Source organism: Eptatretus burgeri, chromosome 9 (assembly GCF_056783735.1).
Source record: "Eptatretus burgeri isolate ZD-2024b chromosome 9, Ebu_testis_v1, whole genome shotgun sequence".
In the NCBI taxonomy this organism is placed as follows: domain Eukaryota; kingdom Metazoa; phylum Chordata; class Myxini; order Myxiniformes; family Myxinidae; genus Eptatretus; species Eptatretus burgeri.
The window spans coordinates 98,618,358-98,638,990 of NC_140969.1; the positions used below are offsets into that span (position 1 = coordinate 98,618,358).

The window sequence follows — 20,633 nt, forward strand, 5'->3', positions numbered from 1 at the left end:
CGCTTCGCTTTGTACCATTTCAGGTTATTCACTGGACTTGAACTGCTTAAATTCCAGTAAAAACTGGAAAAATGGGGGTGTTCTAAAACTTTTGACCAGTTGTGTATGTATGTATATATATATATATATATATATATATATATATATATATATATATATATATATATGTCAACAAAAATCATTTTGAGGCAGGTGGTGAAGCGAATATGCCTATGAATCACGTCCTGTTTGAACGTTGGTTGCAGACAACATGAATGTCTATAAATTACATACTATTGGAATGTTCCTTTCACAGTGAAGCTGTGTGACTATATGTCTATTAATTACATTCTGTTTGAACGTCGGTTGCACCCTGCCTTCACACATGTCCATGAATTATTTACCATTGGAATGCACGTTTCGACACTTTAGACTGCTGAGGCCCTTCGACCGTTGAAGATCCATAAACACCCCAAAGACCCTGAGGACCCAAAAGACCCCAAAGAGCCAAAGGTCCCCAAAAGACCCAAAAGTCCCCAAGGACACAACAGACACAAGACCCTGAACGCCCAAAAGACCTGAAAGACCCCAAAGTCACTGAGGACCACCCAAATGTCCCCAAGGAGCCTGAAGATCCAAAAGACTCCAAAAACCCAAAAGACCCAGAAGACCAAAAAGTCACCAAGGACCCAAAAGACCCTGAAGACCCAAAAGTCTCAAGTCAGGTATGGAAGCATGCACCAGGGTAGCGCGTCGCTGCGTCCACTTTCCACCAGTATTCCAGGGGCCTCCGTCTGGCCATCCCCGAGGCAGATTCCTGGTCCATCCCCATGTCCTTGAGATGCCGATAAACCTGCTGCAACTATGAGGGACAAGGTTGGGCCATTGCCCTCCTTTACTCATGAGGCTCCCTTGCTGAGAGAATCTGGTGAGCTGAATTGGTGTCTGGAAAATAAGCCACATGTCCATACAGCCACAGCTGACGCTCACGGACTATGCAGGTAACAAATCTCATTTGAGTCTCTCATAGCAACCGCTCATTGGACACAAAGTCTGACCAGTGACAGCCAAGGATTCTCCGAAGAGACCTGGTACCAAAGGAATTAAGTCTCGGTCTCAGATCTCTGGTCAGAGTCCAAGTCTCACATCCGTAGAGCAAGACAGGAAACACCAAGGACCTGAAGACTCAGACTTTCGTCCTCCCGCACAGGTACCGGCAGGGCCACACCCCATGATCCAGTGAATCCATGACTCCCCAGGCCCGACCCAGATGTATGTTGACCTCTGACTTACAGCCAGCAGAGACGTAAATATCACTGCCAAGATAAGTGAATCTCTCCATGACCTCAACATCCTCGCCACAAACAGGCACAGACAGGACAGCAGCATCGAAGATGTCATTGAAAGCCTGGATCTTAGTTTTGACCCAGGAAACCTGTAATCCCAGCAGCTCCGACTCCTCATTCAGCACCTCGAGGGCCCCCAAAAGGATATCTGGAGTCTCTGTAAAGATTACTGCATCATCTGCGAAATCAAGATCAGAGATCTTAACATTCCCAAAAGATGCACCCCACCTTGATCTCTTTGACATCCTCCCCAGAATCCAGTCCATACAAGTGTTGAAAAGTGTGCGAGCCAGTACACACCCCTGCCGAACTCCAGTAACAACTGAAAATAAGTCAGATAATACCACCACATATCATAGCACTCTCGGTACCAGAGTATAGTTGAGACATCAGATCGATTAGTTTTGGTGGCACCCACGAAGACCAAGAATCCTCCAGAGGGCATCCCGATTCACTGAATCAAACACTTTACAGAGATCGACATAAGCTGCAAGCAGCCCCTGCCGAAACTCTCGTCTGCGTTCGGTGAGAACCCGAAGATCAAGGATACGGTCAATCATTGACCGCTTTGGTGTAAAGGCTGAATGTTATGGACGCTGGTGCGCAAGCACATGGCGGGGAGCCCTATCAGAAATTATACAAGCAAAAACCTTGCCTGGCACTGAGAGCAGCGTCACCCCTCGGTAGTTGTTGCAGTCCTGGCGATCACCCTTCCCTTTTCAGAGAGAGGGACAACCACAGATCCCTGCAGCTTTACCACATTTCAACTGGTTCACCACAGCCTGTCTTTCCAAATGAAGGTGGCCCACGGTTGATTGGTGGGTCAGCAATAGATATTGTAAGCCCCTGTTGTCCAACTGGAAAGCTGGTGGATCAGTCTGGTACAACTGATCAAAGTAACCGGCCCAGCGGGCCTTCACTTCGGATTCCTCTGTCAAGAGCTCATCACCCTCTGCTCTAACTGCAGTACACCGAGCGACGGGCTTGGACAAAAGCAATGTGTGAATTCCCTTGTAAGCGGGACGAGAATCATTTGACCACAGGTGATGCTCTACCCCCTCACAGATTCCTCGCACATCGTCCTCCTTGTCCACCCTTAGTGCACGGACAGTTTTATGTTTCAGCTCCCTGAACATCTCAGCTCTGCCATTCAGCCTGGCCCTGCACTCTGGGCAATGGTATCCAGCGTCCCTTGAGAGTCAAAATTCTTCTTCGCCCTCTGGTGAGTTCCAAGACATCGACCGGCAACATCAAGGATGGTGGTCTTGCAGGCACTCCACAACTCTACAGGATCCCCCAAAGCACCCAGACCCTCCAAATGTCCACTCAGCCTGTTCGCAAACTCCTCAGCTACTCTCTCATCCCTGAGCTTCCCAACATCCAGCCTCGGCTGGGATGGTACCATTTTCCTGGATTTTAGGTGCAACTTAAGAGTTGCTACAACAAGTGTGTGTTCAGTCGACCCTGCAGTTCTGGATCATCCTCAAGCATCCGTTAAAGAGGGCATGGTCAATCTCCTTTGCCACACTGCCAGCGTTGGAATACCAAGTCCAGCGATGAGCTTGTGGGCGCTGAAACCATGAACCAGCCACCCTAAGTCCATGACTTCTTGCAAAGTCAAGGAACTTAGTGCTATTCAGGTTCACAGTTCCAGACCCATGGGGACCAACACATTTCTCATAACCATCCCAATCAGTTCCAGTCGATGCATTGAAATCCCCAAAGATGAGAAGTGTATCTCGCCTGGGGTACTTATCAACCAGACTCGAGTGTGGCATATAATGCGTCCTTCATGGTTAATTCACTCGCTTCAGTCGGAGCATAAACAGAGACCAGGGAAATGACACCCAAGGAGTGATGAATCCTTCGTCTCATAATATGCTCATTGACCGGTGTTACCTCAATTATCATTGGAGTCAGCTTATTGGACACAGCTACAGCAACTCCTTGGGAATGGTAACCATCAGAGCGACCAGACCAATAGTAGCTGTAGCCACCCACCATGATCTCACCGCAATCCGGTCACCGAACCTCAGAGAGTGCTGCAATACCGATGTCCAAATGTTTGAGCTCAGATGATAACAGAGACAGGTGATCATCCTCTCTTAGGGATAGGACATTCCAGGCACCCACCCAGAGGTACCGCCTCAGGTTAACCCAAGGAGACCGCCGTCTGGTGGACGACACGTCAGCACCACTCCGACACACTCTCCCGCAATCTGACCCGGGAATGTTACCCCGTGGTTTCCCTCCTATCATCAACGATTGGGGGTCCCGAAGGCTTTGCCCCATTCTTGTCAGCCGGTGAGCTGCCCTGCAAAGGGAAGCTGCACAAGAGGTACTCCTACGGAGTGGGTTTTCAGATGCTTTTTTTATGCTTCTGGAATGTTTTGCAGAATGAAGGGTTTTCTGATGGCCGGAGTGCAAATCCTGCCACCAACCTCCTAATTAGAAGTAACCCAACTGCAGGAGGACGTCCGCAGACACAGTTGGGCACTAGATATGGATGACCGTTGGCTCACAAGGAGCTCCTCCGCCCTTTGACAGGTTTTGTTCTTCATCCTGTTGGGTGTCCATATCATACACCCTCCTCACCAAGAGACTTGGTGGGGTAGACGGTTTAGTCACTGACAACCCGACCAAGGAACAGGATAGTACAGGTTTACATGGTACCTGTAGCAAGTCACAGATCTCATCTGACCTGACCCGACATCAAAAAAGTCTCCAATGACCCAAAAGACCGAGTGGAACAAAAAAATCCCCTGGACCAAAAAGACTCCGAAGACTCTTTTGACCCCTTAGACCTTTACACCATGTTGACCCATCACACCCTTCAGACAGATGAGACAGCTTAGCCCCTTGACCATTTGGACAACTTGAACCTTTGAAATAAATATAATATCACCATTATTACAAATAAATTTGTACAAAAGAAATGTTTGTGTTATGATTGGTGTTAATCATGTCAACACAGCAAATCTGTGACGTCAATCGCTGCAACAACGTGTGGAGAGGCGAGTGTCGCAAGCTGATACACACGAGTTTATTTGTAAAAACAAAAATCTCAGTGAAGCCGTGCAGCTGTGAGTGAAGCCGTGAAGCCGTGAGTGAAGCCGTGTAGCCGTGAGTGAAGCCGTGTAGTCGTGAGTGAAGCCGTGTAGTCGTGAGTGAAGCCGTGTAGTCGTGAGTGAAGCCGTGTAGCCGTGAGTGAAGCCGTGAAGCCTTTGTCTCTTAATTATGTACTGTTTGAATGTTATTTGCATCCTGACTACGTCTATTAATTACATACTATTGGAACGTACCTTAAAAACTTTCGATCCTTTCGACTGCTGAGACCCCTTAAACCTTTGAAGACCCTTTAAACCCCTTAGATGCTATTAGACATTTACATCTGTTAGACCCATGAGATTAGACCCCTCTATACCTTTAGACCCCTTGACACCCATAAGACTTCCAAGACCATTAAGACCCTCCCCCCACAAATCTTAACACTCTGAAGACCCCTAAAGACCATTAAGAACCTCAATACCCTGAAGACCCCAAAAACCCTTAAGACCCCCCCAAGACCCTTTAGACCCCAAATGCCCTTTAGACCAGTAAGACCCCCCAATATCTTTAAGACCCCTTAAGACCTCTTTTACCTGTAAGAACTTTCGAGCTTTAGACCACTTAGACCTTTTTAGACCCGTTTTACATGTTTGAGAGATTAGACCCATTCAATTCAACCCTATAGAGCCTAACTATTATTGGAACGTACCCTTTATACCTTTAGCCTATCTCTAACCTTGAAGGTGTACACCATGCAAGCATCTACAGTCTCCTTGCAGATCACAGACTACACTTTTTTCAGGAAGTAATGTGCAAACTCGACCCGCTCATGGGATGGGTACTCTGCTAGTTAGTGTGTATAAGTTGTGGTGGGGCTTTGGATCAGATCATTGGATCAGATCAGATAAAAACATTGGATCAGATCAGTGGCCTGGCGGAGCTTTGGTCAGATCAAAGACCTGATCTCTTGCCTTTGTAATTTCAGAAATCCTTTTTATTTTGGTTAATACGATTTATTTCGTTATTTTCCGGTGTGTGGTGTGGTATGTCCTGGTTATAAGTCCACCCCCCTCTTCGGTGCTGTCACGGTGAGCAGAGGTGTATCATGGCGTGCCAGTTAACAGGGCTATGGCATCATCAAAGTCAAGGATCACAATGAACTCAGGTACAGGGCGTGAGCTGATAACAGCACCTGAATCTTCTCCCGAGTGCTCACCTGGGGAGAATTTGCAGCACTCCCAGGTGAAGGTCGTTTCGACAGAGAACAAAGCACGAGTTGAAAAGACCCTTCCCATGTCCTTTTTCTTAAGCTGCGCAGGGCAAGGTGTCTGCCTACAAACGTCCATCTGTATGTCTACAAGCGTCAGTTCATGATCGAGGAACAACACATTTCAATTGAACGTTACATTTTCAACATGAATCGGAAAACGAACCTGTAGTTTAGCAATACTTTGTCTCTGAATTTGTCCCGATCAAGCATGTGGAGAGGAGTGAGATGATATTTTCTATTTTACTCTGTCTGCTTGTCTGTCAAACAAAATTGAAAATCATTCCAAACAGGAAACACTGTTTTTAAAGATGTCATAAAGGACACAAACAACAGACACGTAACATGTTAGAACAGGTGATGTAATAGAAACTGGGTAAAACAGCAGTAAAACCCAGAATCAATTTATTTATGTAGCCTGGGTCTTCATCCTTAAAAGGGAAAACCTCAGAAGTCTTAGCAATAAGTTCTTCAACTCACTCTGTTGTTGAGGGTTGCCCCTTACATTGCCTCCATCGAAGATCAAACTGTGTTCCCCGTCAGTCATATATCCTCTTGGGCTGTCAACGGTCACCTGCGCAATGCTGACTGAGATGCGCTGAAACTGTATCTCACACCGGTTATCACACTCTGGGGTAGCCTAGGACAGTACGCCCAACCGTTTTCTCGGATGAAGCCACACATCCTCCTGTGAAAAGTTGGTAACCTGCACTGGGAACAAATGTTTGTGAGTCTATATGAGCATTGGAACAACCAAAAGACATTGAGGCAGCAGTGTGTTCCCCGGCTCCAACCACATCCTGTTACTGTCCTCTATCCTGTTCCTCCGTCCTCTTGCCTTTAAAGACACACCGGACGCTTGCTGCAGGTACATGCACACTGCACAGCATCCTTGCCTGCAACTCTAGCCATAGTGCTCTTCTCGGTGAGCCCACACTTCTGTGCCTGCTGAAATACTTCTCTCCAGTCAGGACTCAAATCCGTATTGATATAGGATTCAAACTCAGCTTGAACCAACTGACGACACCTACTGATGATGTTCATGCCAACTAGACTGGGAACATTTGTCTTCAAACGTTGGGGTTCCTCAATCACCAAGAATCCACACCTAGCTAGTACCATTCCCATCATCTCGAGTTCAATTCCAGATAGCCAAGGTAGGGTATCTCCAGACCATTTGCTGCTGTGATCCTGAGCCACCCTGATGTAGACCGCATGTCTTCGTCACAACCCAGTAGAGGTGTTCTTTAAAGAAACTCTCAGTGATCGTGATAATCTGACTATCTGTATCCAGGAAGCAAGAAGCTGTGACCCCTCCTATTTCAATGTCAACCACCGGTTTATTTTTCAGTCGGTCCCGACTCGTGTCTGCACCTGGACCTATGTTCTGCCCACACTCTATTTGGTTCATCACAACCGAGACGGTTGGATCTTCCTGCAGTTCAGAACTCTTAGAGGCTCCATTCCCTTGTTCATTGCATCTCCTTGCAATATGCCTAACACCTCTTCATTTGAAGCATATTTGCTTGCCATCTTCTCTTAACCTAGGATGTGTTTTACGTGCTTAATTTCTTTCGCGAGGTTCTTTCGCTTCTTGTGTGGCCAGGTCCCTGACTGCTTTGGTGAGTTACCAATCACTCGTCCCTGGTCTGCAATTACTCCAATGACATCATCAGGTGGAGCGGTTTTCTGTTGGGTTGCATTTACTACTGTACAATGTGCACTTGAGACAGAGTCTGGGGCAACCTCAGACAGAGTCTGGGGTAAGGAATAAAATTCCTACTCCTAACAACCTCAGTATGGCAAGGCCATTCCTCTTCCTCCTGAGCCCAGAAGATGGCTTCATTACGGACCTGAATGAGAGAAGCCTGTGGTTCTTCTATGACATGTTTCTGGAGTTCCCTTCTCAAGGAAACATACCCAATCCCTTCTACAAACTGGTCTCTTCGGGTGCCACTCTCATCTGGACTGCGTCACCTGCCTGTCTTTACAGAGTCTAAAATGTGTGCCAATGCATGCGAGTAATCAAGTAGATTCTCTTCCCTCCTGTTTGCAACTATAGAATGACTGAAGCAGTTGTGAGACACAACACTTTCCTTCGAAAGTGTTTCTTCATATGTATTTCTTTGTGGATAGGGATGCAGGTGGAAGCTGATATTCCCAGTTAACATATTTTCTTTCTCGTCTCTCTGTCTTTTCTCTCTCTGTCTTTTCTCTCTCTCTCTCTCTCTCTCTCTCTCTCTCTCTCTCTCTCTCTCTCTCTCTCTCTCTCTCTCTCTCTCTCTCTCTCTCTCTCTCTCTCTCTCTCTCTCTCTCTCTCTCTCTCTCTCTCTCTCTCTCTCTCTCTCTCTCTCTCTCTCTCTCTCTCTCTCTCTCTCTCTCTCTCTCTCTCTCTCTCTCTCTCTCTCTCTCTCTCTCTCTCTCTCTCTCTCTCTCTCTCTCTCTCTCTCTCTCTCTCTCTCTCTCTCTCTCTCTCTCTCTCTCTCTCTCTCTCTCTCTCTCTCTCTCTCTCTGTGTGTGTGTGTGTGTGTGTGTGTGTGTGTGTGCGTGTGCGTGTGTGTGTGTGTGTGTGTGTGTGCGTGCGTGCGTGCGTGCGTGCGTGTGTGTGTGTCTGTCACCATCACCCCCCTTTTCTCTCCCCTTTCCACTGAAGGCTATTTCACCGATATCTCATGAGAATGCGATGTGCTCAAGTCCTGGTTTTCACAACCATCAGCCTTGTAGCTGTGTTTGGCTCTGCCCTTCCGACTGCACTTTATCCATTCTTCCCTCAAGAGGTACGTTATTTTGGGATCAAAAGACATTTATTCTACTTTACCACCCTTTTTGCTATTTTTTTCCCCCCACTTACACACTGATGAAGGATTGACATGCATTGAGATACATCATTTAAGGCTGTATACACTCTGCCACTTGAAATAACTTAAAAAAATTAACTGCACAACGTTTGAGCACAAAAAATATTCTGTCCTTTTACATACATAAAAATATAAATGATCCCTCAATGACCTTATGTACGCACATGTAATGGGTTACCCGCTGCCTTGTAAAAGGTCATCACACAGTGGAGAAAACAAAGTTCCAGGATTACACTTTTTTTCTCTCTCTCTCCAAGAGCGAGGTTAAATTGAAAGTGGGGTAACAATTGGACACGAGTGGGAATGACAGACACAAGAGAACACTGAAAACATCAAGTAAGATGGTTTGGTTAGGAGAGGTTAATGGGGGTAATGAAAACCATGGGTCCGAATTTGAGGTGACAAGCGATGGCGGTGCACTGCTTGCTTGAAGTCCTGGAGGGAAGATTGGAGGTAGAACTGCATCTGGAAGGTGGTTCCATAGACGGAGGAAGCGAGGAACAAAGGAGTTGAAGTGTGTAGTCAGCTTGGATTTTGGAAGGAGAGGTTAATGGAAGAACGCATGCATCCTGGAGAGTTGCTGGAGAGGGTCGGAGGACAGAGAGCAGAGGGAGCAATTATGGAGAATATATTTAGGGTATTAGAGTTGTGGCAAATTTGAGAAAGAGTGATATTAAATGAGGGACCCCTCCCCCCCCCCCCCCGGTAGAACAAATCACACCATGGTTTCTTTTGTAGGTTATTATATGGGATGACCGAAAAGTGATGGACATGAAGTTGCCGGAATTGGTGGCGGGTATGTTTTTCAGGATGGTTTCCATGGGAACCCTCAAAAATTACTGTATCACCTAATGAACATGAAATGACCGCAGTTTCGTTACTTTTCAAGATAGGGAAGAAATTTTGGTATCAAATTGATCAGCATGGAAGAGGTCATCAGATATGCTCATTACCTCGTTTGCATATTCGTTATTTGATATAATTTGCATTTTCCTGTGAAAATAGAGTTATACCTAACAGAAGAAATCTCACTTGTTACGGAGTAGTTCATGAGGGAGAATGAGGATGCAGAGCAGGAGGTAGGGGATGATGAGCAGAGCTGGTGAATGCAGTGTCTCATTTAAATTATCTTCTTCTTTCGTTAGTTTGTGATTATTTCTGATTACTTGTTCTTTCATCTCTTTACAATCGATAGGAATGCTTTGAATTACTTTTATGAGTCGATGGCTGTGTTCATCGCAATCCATTTTTCCTTCGAGATATTCTTTTTCAGCTGAACTTGGAACTTGGTGTTTTGGTTCTTGTGATCTGGATGTATATCGGTTTTTGTTGAAGTGTTCCTCTTTTTAATTGCTAATATTACCCCACGCACGCCAAGAGAAAACCGTGTCAAGCAATTGGTTCATGTCTGTCCCATCCGTCCATCTGTCTTTGTTTATAATCATCAGTTTATGATCGACGAACAACTTATTTCAATCGAATATTATATTTTGAACACGAATCGGAACATGAATAGGAAGACAAGTTTGCTGTTTTACAGTATTTTGTCTTGGAATTCATCCCGATCGCATACGCGCAGAGAGGAGAGACAATTTTTTTTTTACTCTGTCTGTCTGGAAGTCAAACAACATTGAAAATCGTTACAAACAGGAAACGTACTGTTTTTTTAAGGACGTTATAAAGGACACAAACAACAGGCACAAATAACTAATGTAACGTGTTCAGGTTAGGGTGATGTAATAAACACTGCGGAAAATGGCGGTAAAACCGGAATTAATTTATTTATGCAACTTTTGCAATGTTTATTTTATTTAAATTTAATTACATACTTGAACACTGTCGACCACAAATCGCCTGTGATAATACTTCCAAGAGCCTTCAGTTTTACAGTACAGTACAGTACTTCAATTTAAATAAAGGTTCAATGGGGTGCTGTATAAGGGTGGTATTGAAGTCTGCTTCTGGACTATTCCAATAGCACTAAACTTTCAGATATTTTTTTTTTTTAACGATCGTTAAAATCATCATTTTATTTAAATTGAGGTGAAATTGAAGGAACACTGCGTGGGGTATCATGTTCTATGAACTCTCCAGTTACTTTTGAGTTGAGTGTGTTTACTTCTTATCAGTCGTTGTTCACTGCCAGATGGCCTAGTTTAACGAGGTCACATCTGTTGCCAGATTATTATCATTGTTGAACAAAATGAAATCTCTCTTGTTATAACATTTTGACTATACATTTAGCTATCTATCCATTGCATGGCCTCTTAGCGATCCATTTTCTTTGCCTACACTGTTATTTATCACTCAATATTTACATCTCAGATACTATCTTTACACTTTAACGTCCGCATCAAATTTAAACTATCGGCTGGTTAATATGCTAATAGTACTGGCCCATAATAAATATATTAAACTGGCAAAATATACCATGAAGTCTTTAATGGCCAACAATGATCCAGGTTTAACAAACCAACTAACATCCCGTCTAATTAACCAGCAGACTTCATAAGGAAACACCACCTGTTGGAACCAAAAATGGTGGTTGGAATTCCATTTACGAGCATTTCTCACACAGGCTGCCCTCAAGGGGACAAGCAGAGGCGTTGTGGGCTTGATTTATGGCCTACATGCATTAAGCCAGCTGTTTATTTGCCCAGTGCTGAGCAAGATGGTGAGTATGGTTAACGAATACATTTTCACACACAGACCAAATTAAATACTGTATACTTGTGAACTTGACAATAAATGTGGATCAGGAGAGGTCACAATTGCCATTTCTTATCAGGTCACTCATGTTCCAGCAAAGGTCATATTCATCGCTGGAATTGCCCTTACCGGCATTTGCACGATACTATTCGGGTGAGTTTATGTTTGTCCAACATGCACCTTGTTTATTCTTCAATTTACTTCATGCATTTACGTGATTTAATTTTTAACTTAAAGCGTCGCATTATTTAAAAAAAAAAAAAAAAATCCACAACGGTGAAGATATTTCCCATCATGAATATAAAGCAAGTGAAAAGGACATAAAATGTCATCGCCCCCATTGTTTTGGTAATTTTGCACGTGTATGCCACCATGTACTGCGCTTGTGCCAAGTTTGAACAAAATCGGATCATGCGTGTCTGAGAAATGGTTGGGGACACATTGAATTATCAAAATGGCCACCAGTCGGCCATCTTGTATCTGATGTTGGAAAAAAAAAAAACGACGTGCTTATGCAAGCCATCATTCGTTATCTGTGTGCCAAGTTTGAACAAGATCGATGAATGCATGTCTGAGAAATGGTTGAGGAAGTGTTCAACATCGGGGGTTCTTTTTTTTTTTACAACTAAAATGGCCTCCAGTCGGCCATCTTGGGTCGTATCGTGAAACAAAATGATGTGCATATGTGCACCATCATTTGTTGTCTTTGTGCCAAGGACGAATAAACTCGGTGCATACATATCTTGAGATATGGTTGCGGACGGACGCACGCACCCACGAAAACCGAGACCATAAGCTTCTGATTTCAGAATAAGTCCAATGGGGGCTAAAAACACAAAGTGAATGATGGAAGTCAACATGCTTTGTCTCCAAACTATAGTCGAGCCATCAATAGTTGATATCGTGCTTCTTGTTCATTCATATGCAGCATGATGCTGCGCGGTCGCATGACTGATTGAAGGTACAGCTGTGCTGCGGATGCCCTCTGCTTGTTCGGGTAGGAATTCGTAATTTGTTCAGATTGCCAGTGATAGCTCACCGACTCTTCATGAAGGACACCATGGAATCTTTAACATCCATCAACGAATGCAGACAGACAGGACGTCCAGTTTAACGTCCATCCGAGGGACGGCACGCACATTGATGAATCACCCTGCCTGTGAAACACAAGGATGACAGTTTATAGCTGAGTCAGGATTCAAAGCCAGGATAGACAGCTGAGAGCACCGTATGTACCGCGAGGCCATCCTGCCACTGATACTGTATTGATAGCAGGAAGCAGGTTTGCTATTTATCGCAGTAAAAAAATAGAAGGTATTCAGGAACAGCACATCGGTGATAAAATCATCAGGCATGGGGATCGGATGTTGTTGCTCTCTTCCACATGGAAGCAATCAGGTTTGTTCACTTCACCTTCTCGGAGAGAACAGACATGCATGGAGGCAGACTGCTGGGGTATGATCCCTCGATTTTTCTCCAGAGGCTTAGATTGGAGCTTTGGTGTGAAATGCTGTTGAAAGAGGATTGTCTGGCAGTATTCACCGACGTCTGTTTCGCTTTCCCATACAGGGTACAGACAAAGTCCTCGAGGTCTGCGAACAAACTTGGGGATATGGTCAAAGAGTCAAAGGAACTGATATATTGCTGAGCAGAATGAAAAGCTTGGTCCTTGTCCATGTGACTATTGTACAGAACGTTTCCTTCCTTTTTACTGGATTTTGCAATTGCTACATCAGGTCCAAGATGGTTGATATCTTGTCAGCTTGGGACTGGACACTCTAAGCTGAACTGTCACCATCCAAGTCATTCAGTATCAATTTGTAGCGTGCATGTATCGACGTCATGAATTCAGCACGACTCTATGTGATGACGGATGCCTTTGTGTGAGTGTCCCTGAATTCACTATGTCTGTCTTTTCAGATGACCTCCTTCAATGCCTGCTCAGCGTCTTTTTAAAAAAAATTTTTGCAACTACCTAAAAACTCAACTGTTTGATGAATCGTTATGCGTTTACAATTGCAAAAAAGCACAGTTAGTCTGAAATATCCCAGGTGATGTAGTTTCTGGATGAGAAACTTCGCACCGAAGCACCAAAGGCAATGTGGTACCAACACCAATCTGGAGTGTTCGTGGAAGGTGAAGGCAAACGGTAGCTCGAGGTACGGCATTTCTCTCTGTCCCTACAAGGGGGTACGCGAAGATGGGCACGACTGGCGTTTCACAGCACGGAGCTCAGGGACAAGCTTCTTAAAGTCCTTCATTTCAGATCGTAGCTGCGCGACATGCTGTGGTAGAGGCGTCACATCAGCTGAGGAGGCACGGTGAGTGTAACGGTGTCAACGAGATGATCAGCCAGATCAGCAGCGGTGGGCAGTGCCAGACCTGTGTTAGCTGCAAGTTTCATGCCAACATGTGGTGGTAAACTTTGCAAGAACAACTCACAAAGGAGCGACTGGTCGAAGGTGGCGTGGCAGTCACCAAGAATCATCTGCATATGACGCGGTAGTTGTGTGAGTCTTCGATCGCCTACATCCTCAACTGGAAGGAGTTGTTGAAAGCGCCGGTGCTCAGAGGGAGTCGTGCGCTTTATGAGCGCAAACTCCAGTCATGTACGGAGCGTTCGTTGGAGGTTGTGGTAAAATATCTCTCATCTCCATCACTTACTCTAGCGACAAGGAGCCAACGATGTATTTCAACTCGGTAGTAATGTTCTGGGTGTCGATTTGCGCTTCGACGTGCGTAAACCACTGCTGCGGGTCGTTATGCCAAAATGGCGGCAGCTTCATCGAAAACACTGACACAGATCAGATGAAGCTGGTTAAGCGACCGGGAAGGGCATGGCTGCTCGGTCGTTCCAGGCGACTGGTTGCACGCTTGCAACTCCTTGTCCGTCCATTTGGATCAGAGATTTAGTGTGGAAGAAAAGACGTCCGAGACGTTCGGATTCCGAGTCGATTCTCTCCATTCAAAGCAGTCACCTTCCGACCCACTTGCCGTAAACCCATTGAATTGTATACTTCATCACCGCAGAACACAAATCACCTTTTCCTTACTTTCAAAACTCCCATTTAGCAGCATTTGGAATCGCGTTAATGCCCTGAGAGCAGAATAACTGTTTGAGATTCGGCATTCTGACCAATATGGCGGCGCACAGCACTGCGGGGTTACCCTCACGCCTGTTATGCAAGGTTCACGAACAAAACGAATGTAGATCGTTCTTCTTCTCAAGACACAAACTCTCCATTTTGATTGGTATTGAATTGTATGTTGTGCAACAATAAGTATTGATTTTCCAAGAAGGGAACATTTGGTTGATGTGACGCATGAAATGGGTATTTCTCACACTCACACCATCGATCATCACTCAGTTTGGGAGGAAGGATTTCATCGCAGACCCTCTTCATTTTGGTTTGCATCATCACGCACTCTCTGAGCGGGATAGGCGCCGCCGCCTCGGACATCATGGCGGTCATTTTCATCAACACTACTTTTCCCAACATCACAACGATGCTTGTAAGTCGCTCCCACCTCTGAATTTATTTTTGGTGATTTTGCAAACCACCTCCTCTCAGTTGTGCGTGCGCACCACATGCACATTTTTAATATCACGTGGTATACGTTTGAGTAAAATGATCTTGATTGGACCATTGCCTTCAATACAACCTTTGTTCTGCTGTTCTTCATAATGAGAGTTCCAAGGACCCCCTTTTCTAAGACCCCCTTCATGCCTTTTCTAACCAGTGACGTCCCACAAACTTTTGTCCACATTTCGACATTCTACATCATTTTATTTGCTGATTAGTGGTGTTAGTTGTCTGCGTTACTATAAATTTATATTCCATGTTGCCCTTAAGTTATTTTGCTCTTTTCTTTTTGGAGGATCGAGAAGTCTTTCTCACGTTGTTGTTCTTCATCTTCTTCTTGTGGACTTTTTTGTTTCACAGCCTCCAGTTTTCATCGAAACTTCCTGAAACTTGGCGTATATATGTAAAAATACCCTGCGCAGACAGTAACCATCTCCAATTTTGAAAATTCCTCCTAGAAAAAAAAGTTATGACGTCAAAATATCTCCGCTAATGGAAATCACCTAAAAAATTATCTCCGAAACTAGGCAAGCTTTTTGAATTCTGTTTGCGGGAATCGAACGGGACATTAGCAGAGATGAATTACCGCACATATGATACATCACTGTGACGTCGTATCAATTCTTATGACGTCATTCCTATTTTTTGACATTTTTTGTTTCACAACCCAGAGTTTTCATCGGATCTTCGTGAAACTTGCCATGTATATGCAGAAAGCCCACGCGCAGGCAGTACCCATCTCCAATTTTGGAAATTCTTCCTAGAAAAAAGTTGACGTCATAATATCGCCGCTAATGGAAATCGCCTATACCATTATTTCCAAAACTAGGCAAGCCGTTTGAATTTTGTTTGCGGGAATCAAGCCGGACATTGGCACAGATAATTTATCGCAAACCTGATACATCACAATGACGTCATATTCGTTTTTATGACGTCATCATTAACAGGACGAGGATCTTAGCTCATTTTGAGCTTGTTTTTCTACACAAAGTCGAGGCTCATGGAAGAGCTAGAACACAGAATTGATCACATAACAGCAGGGGAGGAGGAAACCGACAGTCGGGCCGAAGGACTAAAGAGGGAGACTTGGATAAATAAGGGATGTGGGGGAAGAATGAGGTGTAGGGAAGGCCACATGGGGTGGGCAAGATGGAAACAGAAGCAAACTCTCAGGAAGGAAAAATAGGAGATTTGGAAAGAGGAATTGGGGGAGGGGGTTGACGGGCATAGAAAAGATCATGGTTTTGGATGGGGGATGATCTGATATGGTGGTGAAGAGATTCCATTGATCTTGAAGGCATCGGTTTCCATCGTGTCAAGCTGAGAAAGGTATGCCTGGTTCGGGTGGTGGGCTTGGGATCTGAGGATCCTGAGTTCAAATCCCGCTCAACTGTTGAAATAATACAAGGTGTGGTTGACTCTGCCTGTCATCCTTCCGAGGTTGGCAAAATGAGTGCCAGCTTGCTGGTATGTGGTGTCGGAGTGGTGACCCGTCCAGGATTGTGCCCAATAGCCAAGAAGACTGCTTAGGCAGCATCAACGCTCTGCACAGAGTATGGTCCCAATGGATGGATGGGAAAGGTGTGAGGCAGGGGCGGGGTGCCAGCCCAGATGGGGAGAACAGTACTGCATCAAGCTGTGGTTGAAGGCCATGTGGGTGGATAGAAGTTCAGATGTGGTGAGGAAGGACTTCGCATGATTTAATAAAATAATGATTTTAAGGATTGTTTAAAAAATATATATATATCCTGAAGTTTAGCACAACTGAAACAGAACGCAGCGTCAATCGGAATCGTACATATAGCCACATCGGCGGTCTCTTCTTCACCCCCTCACATGCTATATAATCGATACGTAGTGTGGTTCATGGAAGTTCTTTGAAGGCAATTTGTGTTCTCCTGTTCAAGTAATTAGTTCAATTTAAATAAAGGTTTAAGGAGGGTTAAAGGTGTGAAAATAAATCAATTCCGCATTTAAAGGCTGATAAATAAATCGGTTCCAGGTTTTACCGCCATTTTACCCAGTGCCAAGAACATCACCTGATTTGACATGTTCCATTACTTATTTGTGCGTGTTCTTTGTGTCATTTATAACATCGTTAAAAACAGTCAGTTTCCTGTTTGTAATGATTTTCAATTTTGTTTCAATGATGGGCAGACAGAGTAAAAATATGATCTCACTCCGATCTGCGCACGTGCGACCAGGACGAATTCAGACAAAGTACGGGAAAACGGCAAACTTGTGTTCCTATTCATGTTCCGGTTTGTGTTCAAAATATAACATTCGATTTCAAAAAGTTATTCCTTGATAATAAAGTGATGACACACACACACACACACACACACACACACACACACACACACACACACACACACACACACACACACACACACACACACACACAAACACACCTAGCTTACGTACAAGTACTGGACAAGTGAGGGGGTTAAAAGTAGGGGGTGATGTCCCAGATTGCTAGTTGTAGGGCTGGCTCCAGGAAGGAGCAGGTGATCCAAAGTAGAGTAACACAGGAATGCCTAAGAGGTGAAACATTCCACAAGATCACATCTGTGTGTCGAGAGTGCTCATTCGCCAAGGCCGGAGAGACAGAGTACAGGCTTTCCTTATCTGCGACCCCCCCCCACCCCCTTTCCCTCCGACCGACTTGAGCAATCACTGTCTGCAAGGGTTCACTCCCCCATGGGCACAGCGGACCAATCATCGGCCCCACGACACTCCACCATTCATAGAAAGGATGTGGTCTGAGGCCCGCTTCCCCACTTTAATGGATAGATGCGGGGGAAGAGGCTTCTCCCTTAGTGGGTCAGAGGAAAGCACTCCGCCTCACCCGGTTTGACATGAGGGACATGTGACAGGACCCTCAATCCTTTCTAATCACTGAAGGTTGACCACACTGTCTCCCACCGGCATACAAACAAGCCGGACGACTTATCCCTATCTGCTTGTCCTCAGTACAGTGTTCAAAAGTCATATAATCAAACACAAATGGGGGTCGATACCCTATTTCTCACAACTTACCTCCTCCCCTCACCCCCACCACACAAACATAACAGCATGCTCTATGAATATCATTATCCCAGAGGGGGTTCAATCTATTCGAGCTTCTTGGCCTTGCTATCAGCCATGGCATCTCTCTGGGCTGACCAGTCCCAATCTGGCCATCCTCCATTGATTCAAGTCTTTCCTTGAAAAATATGAACGACTCACAAACTACAAGGCCCTCATCCATATCTCAATGGAGTACTGATCTCCCGATCGGGCTGGGAACCCAGCATCACATCTGTGATTTCTGGATTCTGTGGCATCTAACGCTCTGAACATTATTGATATGTCCCATGACGATAACCTCTTGGTTGTTTTACATCTTCTCTTCTGTCATCTCAGCCCTTTGACCCTTTGTAGCTCTACCATGATGCACACATTCTTCCAGTAACCCTTCCTGGTTAAGCTCCCCAAATAAGGCTTACTACCCACTCTGTTCCTCCTCTTTTCTCCCATCTTTCTTGGCATTATTGTCCACATTGATGCAGATTTTGTTCTGCGTTACGTGGTACACAGATACGTACAGCAGTGCGCGTGTCATTGAAAATACATACTATGTTGAAGAGGGCATGTGTAGCCGGTCTGATGTACTATGTACCATCTTCAGGGTATCCTTGAAGTATTCTGCAGTGTTGGTGTTTTGTTGGGACCTCCACTTGGAGGAGCATTGTATGAGAGATTCCAATATGAACCTCCTTTTCTCATCCTTGGCTCCCTCTACCTTATCCTTATACCTTTCTCCATGCTGACACTCCCTAACCAAGGTAAGCAACATGCAAAACATGCAAATCAGCTTGTTTTGAACTCTCAAAAAGTCTAAGAACAGTCATTTAGATTAAAGTAATCATCAATGAAAAGAAAACTTGACCAAGTGGTATTCAAGAATGTGTTGGGTAGCAGACATCTCGTCGTTTTTTTGATAACAGATATTAATCCATAAAATATTATCGTTGTAATCGATATCTTCTCCGCGTATTTGTGGATGTTTGCAGGTGAGAGTCAGGAAGTTCAGCCTGGAGGATACAAGCACTTCCTGCAGAGAAAGTCAGTGCTTGTAATGTCACTTCAAGTGTGTATCTCTTCAGTAGCGATGACGTTCATACGCCCCATCATGCCACCATTCCTCACACATCAGGTATCACAAATACATTTTAACTGTTACCCATGATGTCTTTAAACATTTTGAATGTGCAAAAATAATAAAATGAAAAAAAAAATTTCACACACACACGGCCACCTCCCCATCGTCAGAGACTGATCGGACCGCATGAAGTGCAAGTATTCTAAAGGCCCGAAACAAAATCATTCAAGGTCAAATTCAAATGGCTTATGAACTCAGCCCATCAAATATGACATAAATCTATGGATAATCGAGGAAGTCCCAATATGTTTTGCTTTTGGTTCATCAGCATTTTCTTTTGGATGTTGAGGTTCATGTAATAGCTTTAAAAGGTAGGTATTGCACAAATCACATCAGATGAAATGGAAGAATAAAACAAAATAACATGAGGCAAACATATCGAAGTTGGCTTCCAAAGCAAGCTGCCGACTCGGCATTCTACATCGTGCAGAGTCTTTCGATGACAAATCTGAACTTGTATCTACCGACAAGGCCTTCCTTCATCCACAGCTCAATGGGCATGGGGTACTGCTCTCCCTCTTGGGCTGGTGCCCCTGTCTCGCACCTTGCACTTCTTGATGTCGTGGAAACTGAGGCCTTCAATATTATTGAAATATTCAGAGATGAAGCTGAGTTTCTTGTCTGTTACTCTTGCATTGCAAATAGGTTGGTGACCTCTGTCCTCTTCTGCCTCCTTTCTGATGTTGCACTTTTTGCTTTTGCCTTACTCTGTTTTAATGAAACAAGTTTAAACTAGCATCCTTTGAAGACGAAGTCTATGATATCCCTGCCATAGTAAATGAGGATTAACAAACTTATATTCCCTAAGCGTGTGCAATATGTATGTGAAGTTTCCCCTTGATCTGACCAGCCATTCTGGAGATGTTTGGAGGTTTTAGGGTAAATTCAATATGGCCGCCAAACCAGGTGACATCAATTAGAAATTAACAAACTTCTGAAACGATGTCTTGGGGAAAGTGTGTGTGAAATTTTGCCTCAATCTGTCCAGCCGTTCTGGAGATTTTTAAAATTTATTAATTGTCAATCCAAGATGGCTGACGAACCATGTGACCTATGACATCATAAATTTACATTCTGCCTCCAATCCTCCAGTGGAATATGTGTGTGAAGTTTCGTGTTAATCGGATGAGGTGTTTTTCTATCCAAGATGGCCGCCAAATCATGTGACTTGTGACATCATAATTTTTACTATGTATGCAGACATGATGGAAGATGATAGTTGCAAATTTTCGCTTCGTTAGGTTATGTGATTCGAGAGAAAACATTATTTAATATTTTTCTTGAATCCAACATGGCTGCCAAACCATGTGACCTATCAATTAGAAAATATCAAAAGGCACCAGTTCACCACTTGCTTGATATGTGTACCAAATTTCGTAAATATATCTTGAGGGGATTTGTAGTTAAGCTCCGGAAACGAAATGTGACGGACGGACGGAACCCATTTCTATATCCCCCGCCAACTTCGTTGGTTGGCGGGGGATAATAACCATGCTTCACTGTTCCTCACCACGTACATGATGTGCTCGTTAATGACTGCCATAAATCACTGCCAGACAGTCATGATAGCAAATGGAGTAATTTTAACACAAAATAGAAGGATCAAGGGGAAAATCCTCAACTACACTCAGGTATGTC

General features: G+C 44.4%; 1 protein-coding gene across 1 annotated transcript in view; it reads left to right on the top strand.

Annotated features, from left to right (window-relative positions):
- Positions 1-20,633, top strand: part of LOC147020726 (MFS-type transporter SLC18B1-like) — a 43,693-nt gene that overhangs the window by 7,766 nt on the left and 15,294 nt on the right. The window contains exons 2-7 of the mRNA XM_085896288.1: positions 8,294-8,417; positions 11,077-11,172; positions 11,287-11,360; positions 14,576-14,720; positions 18,462-18,618; positions 18,847-18,989. Coding sequence (XP_085752414.1) covers positions 8,313-8,417; positions 11,077-11,172; positions 11,287-11,360; positions 14,576-14,720; positions 18,462-18,618; positions 18,847-18,989 — 720 coding nt within the window. The 5' untranslated portion in view covers positions 8,294-8,312. The remainder of the gene's footprint in view (positions 1-8,293; positions 8,418-11,076; positions 11,173-11,286; positions 11,361-14,575; positions 14,721-18,461; positions 18,619-18,846; positions 18,990-20,633) is intronic.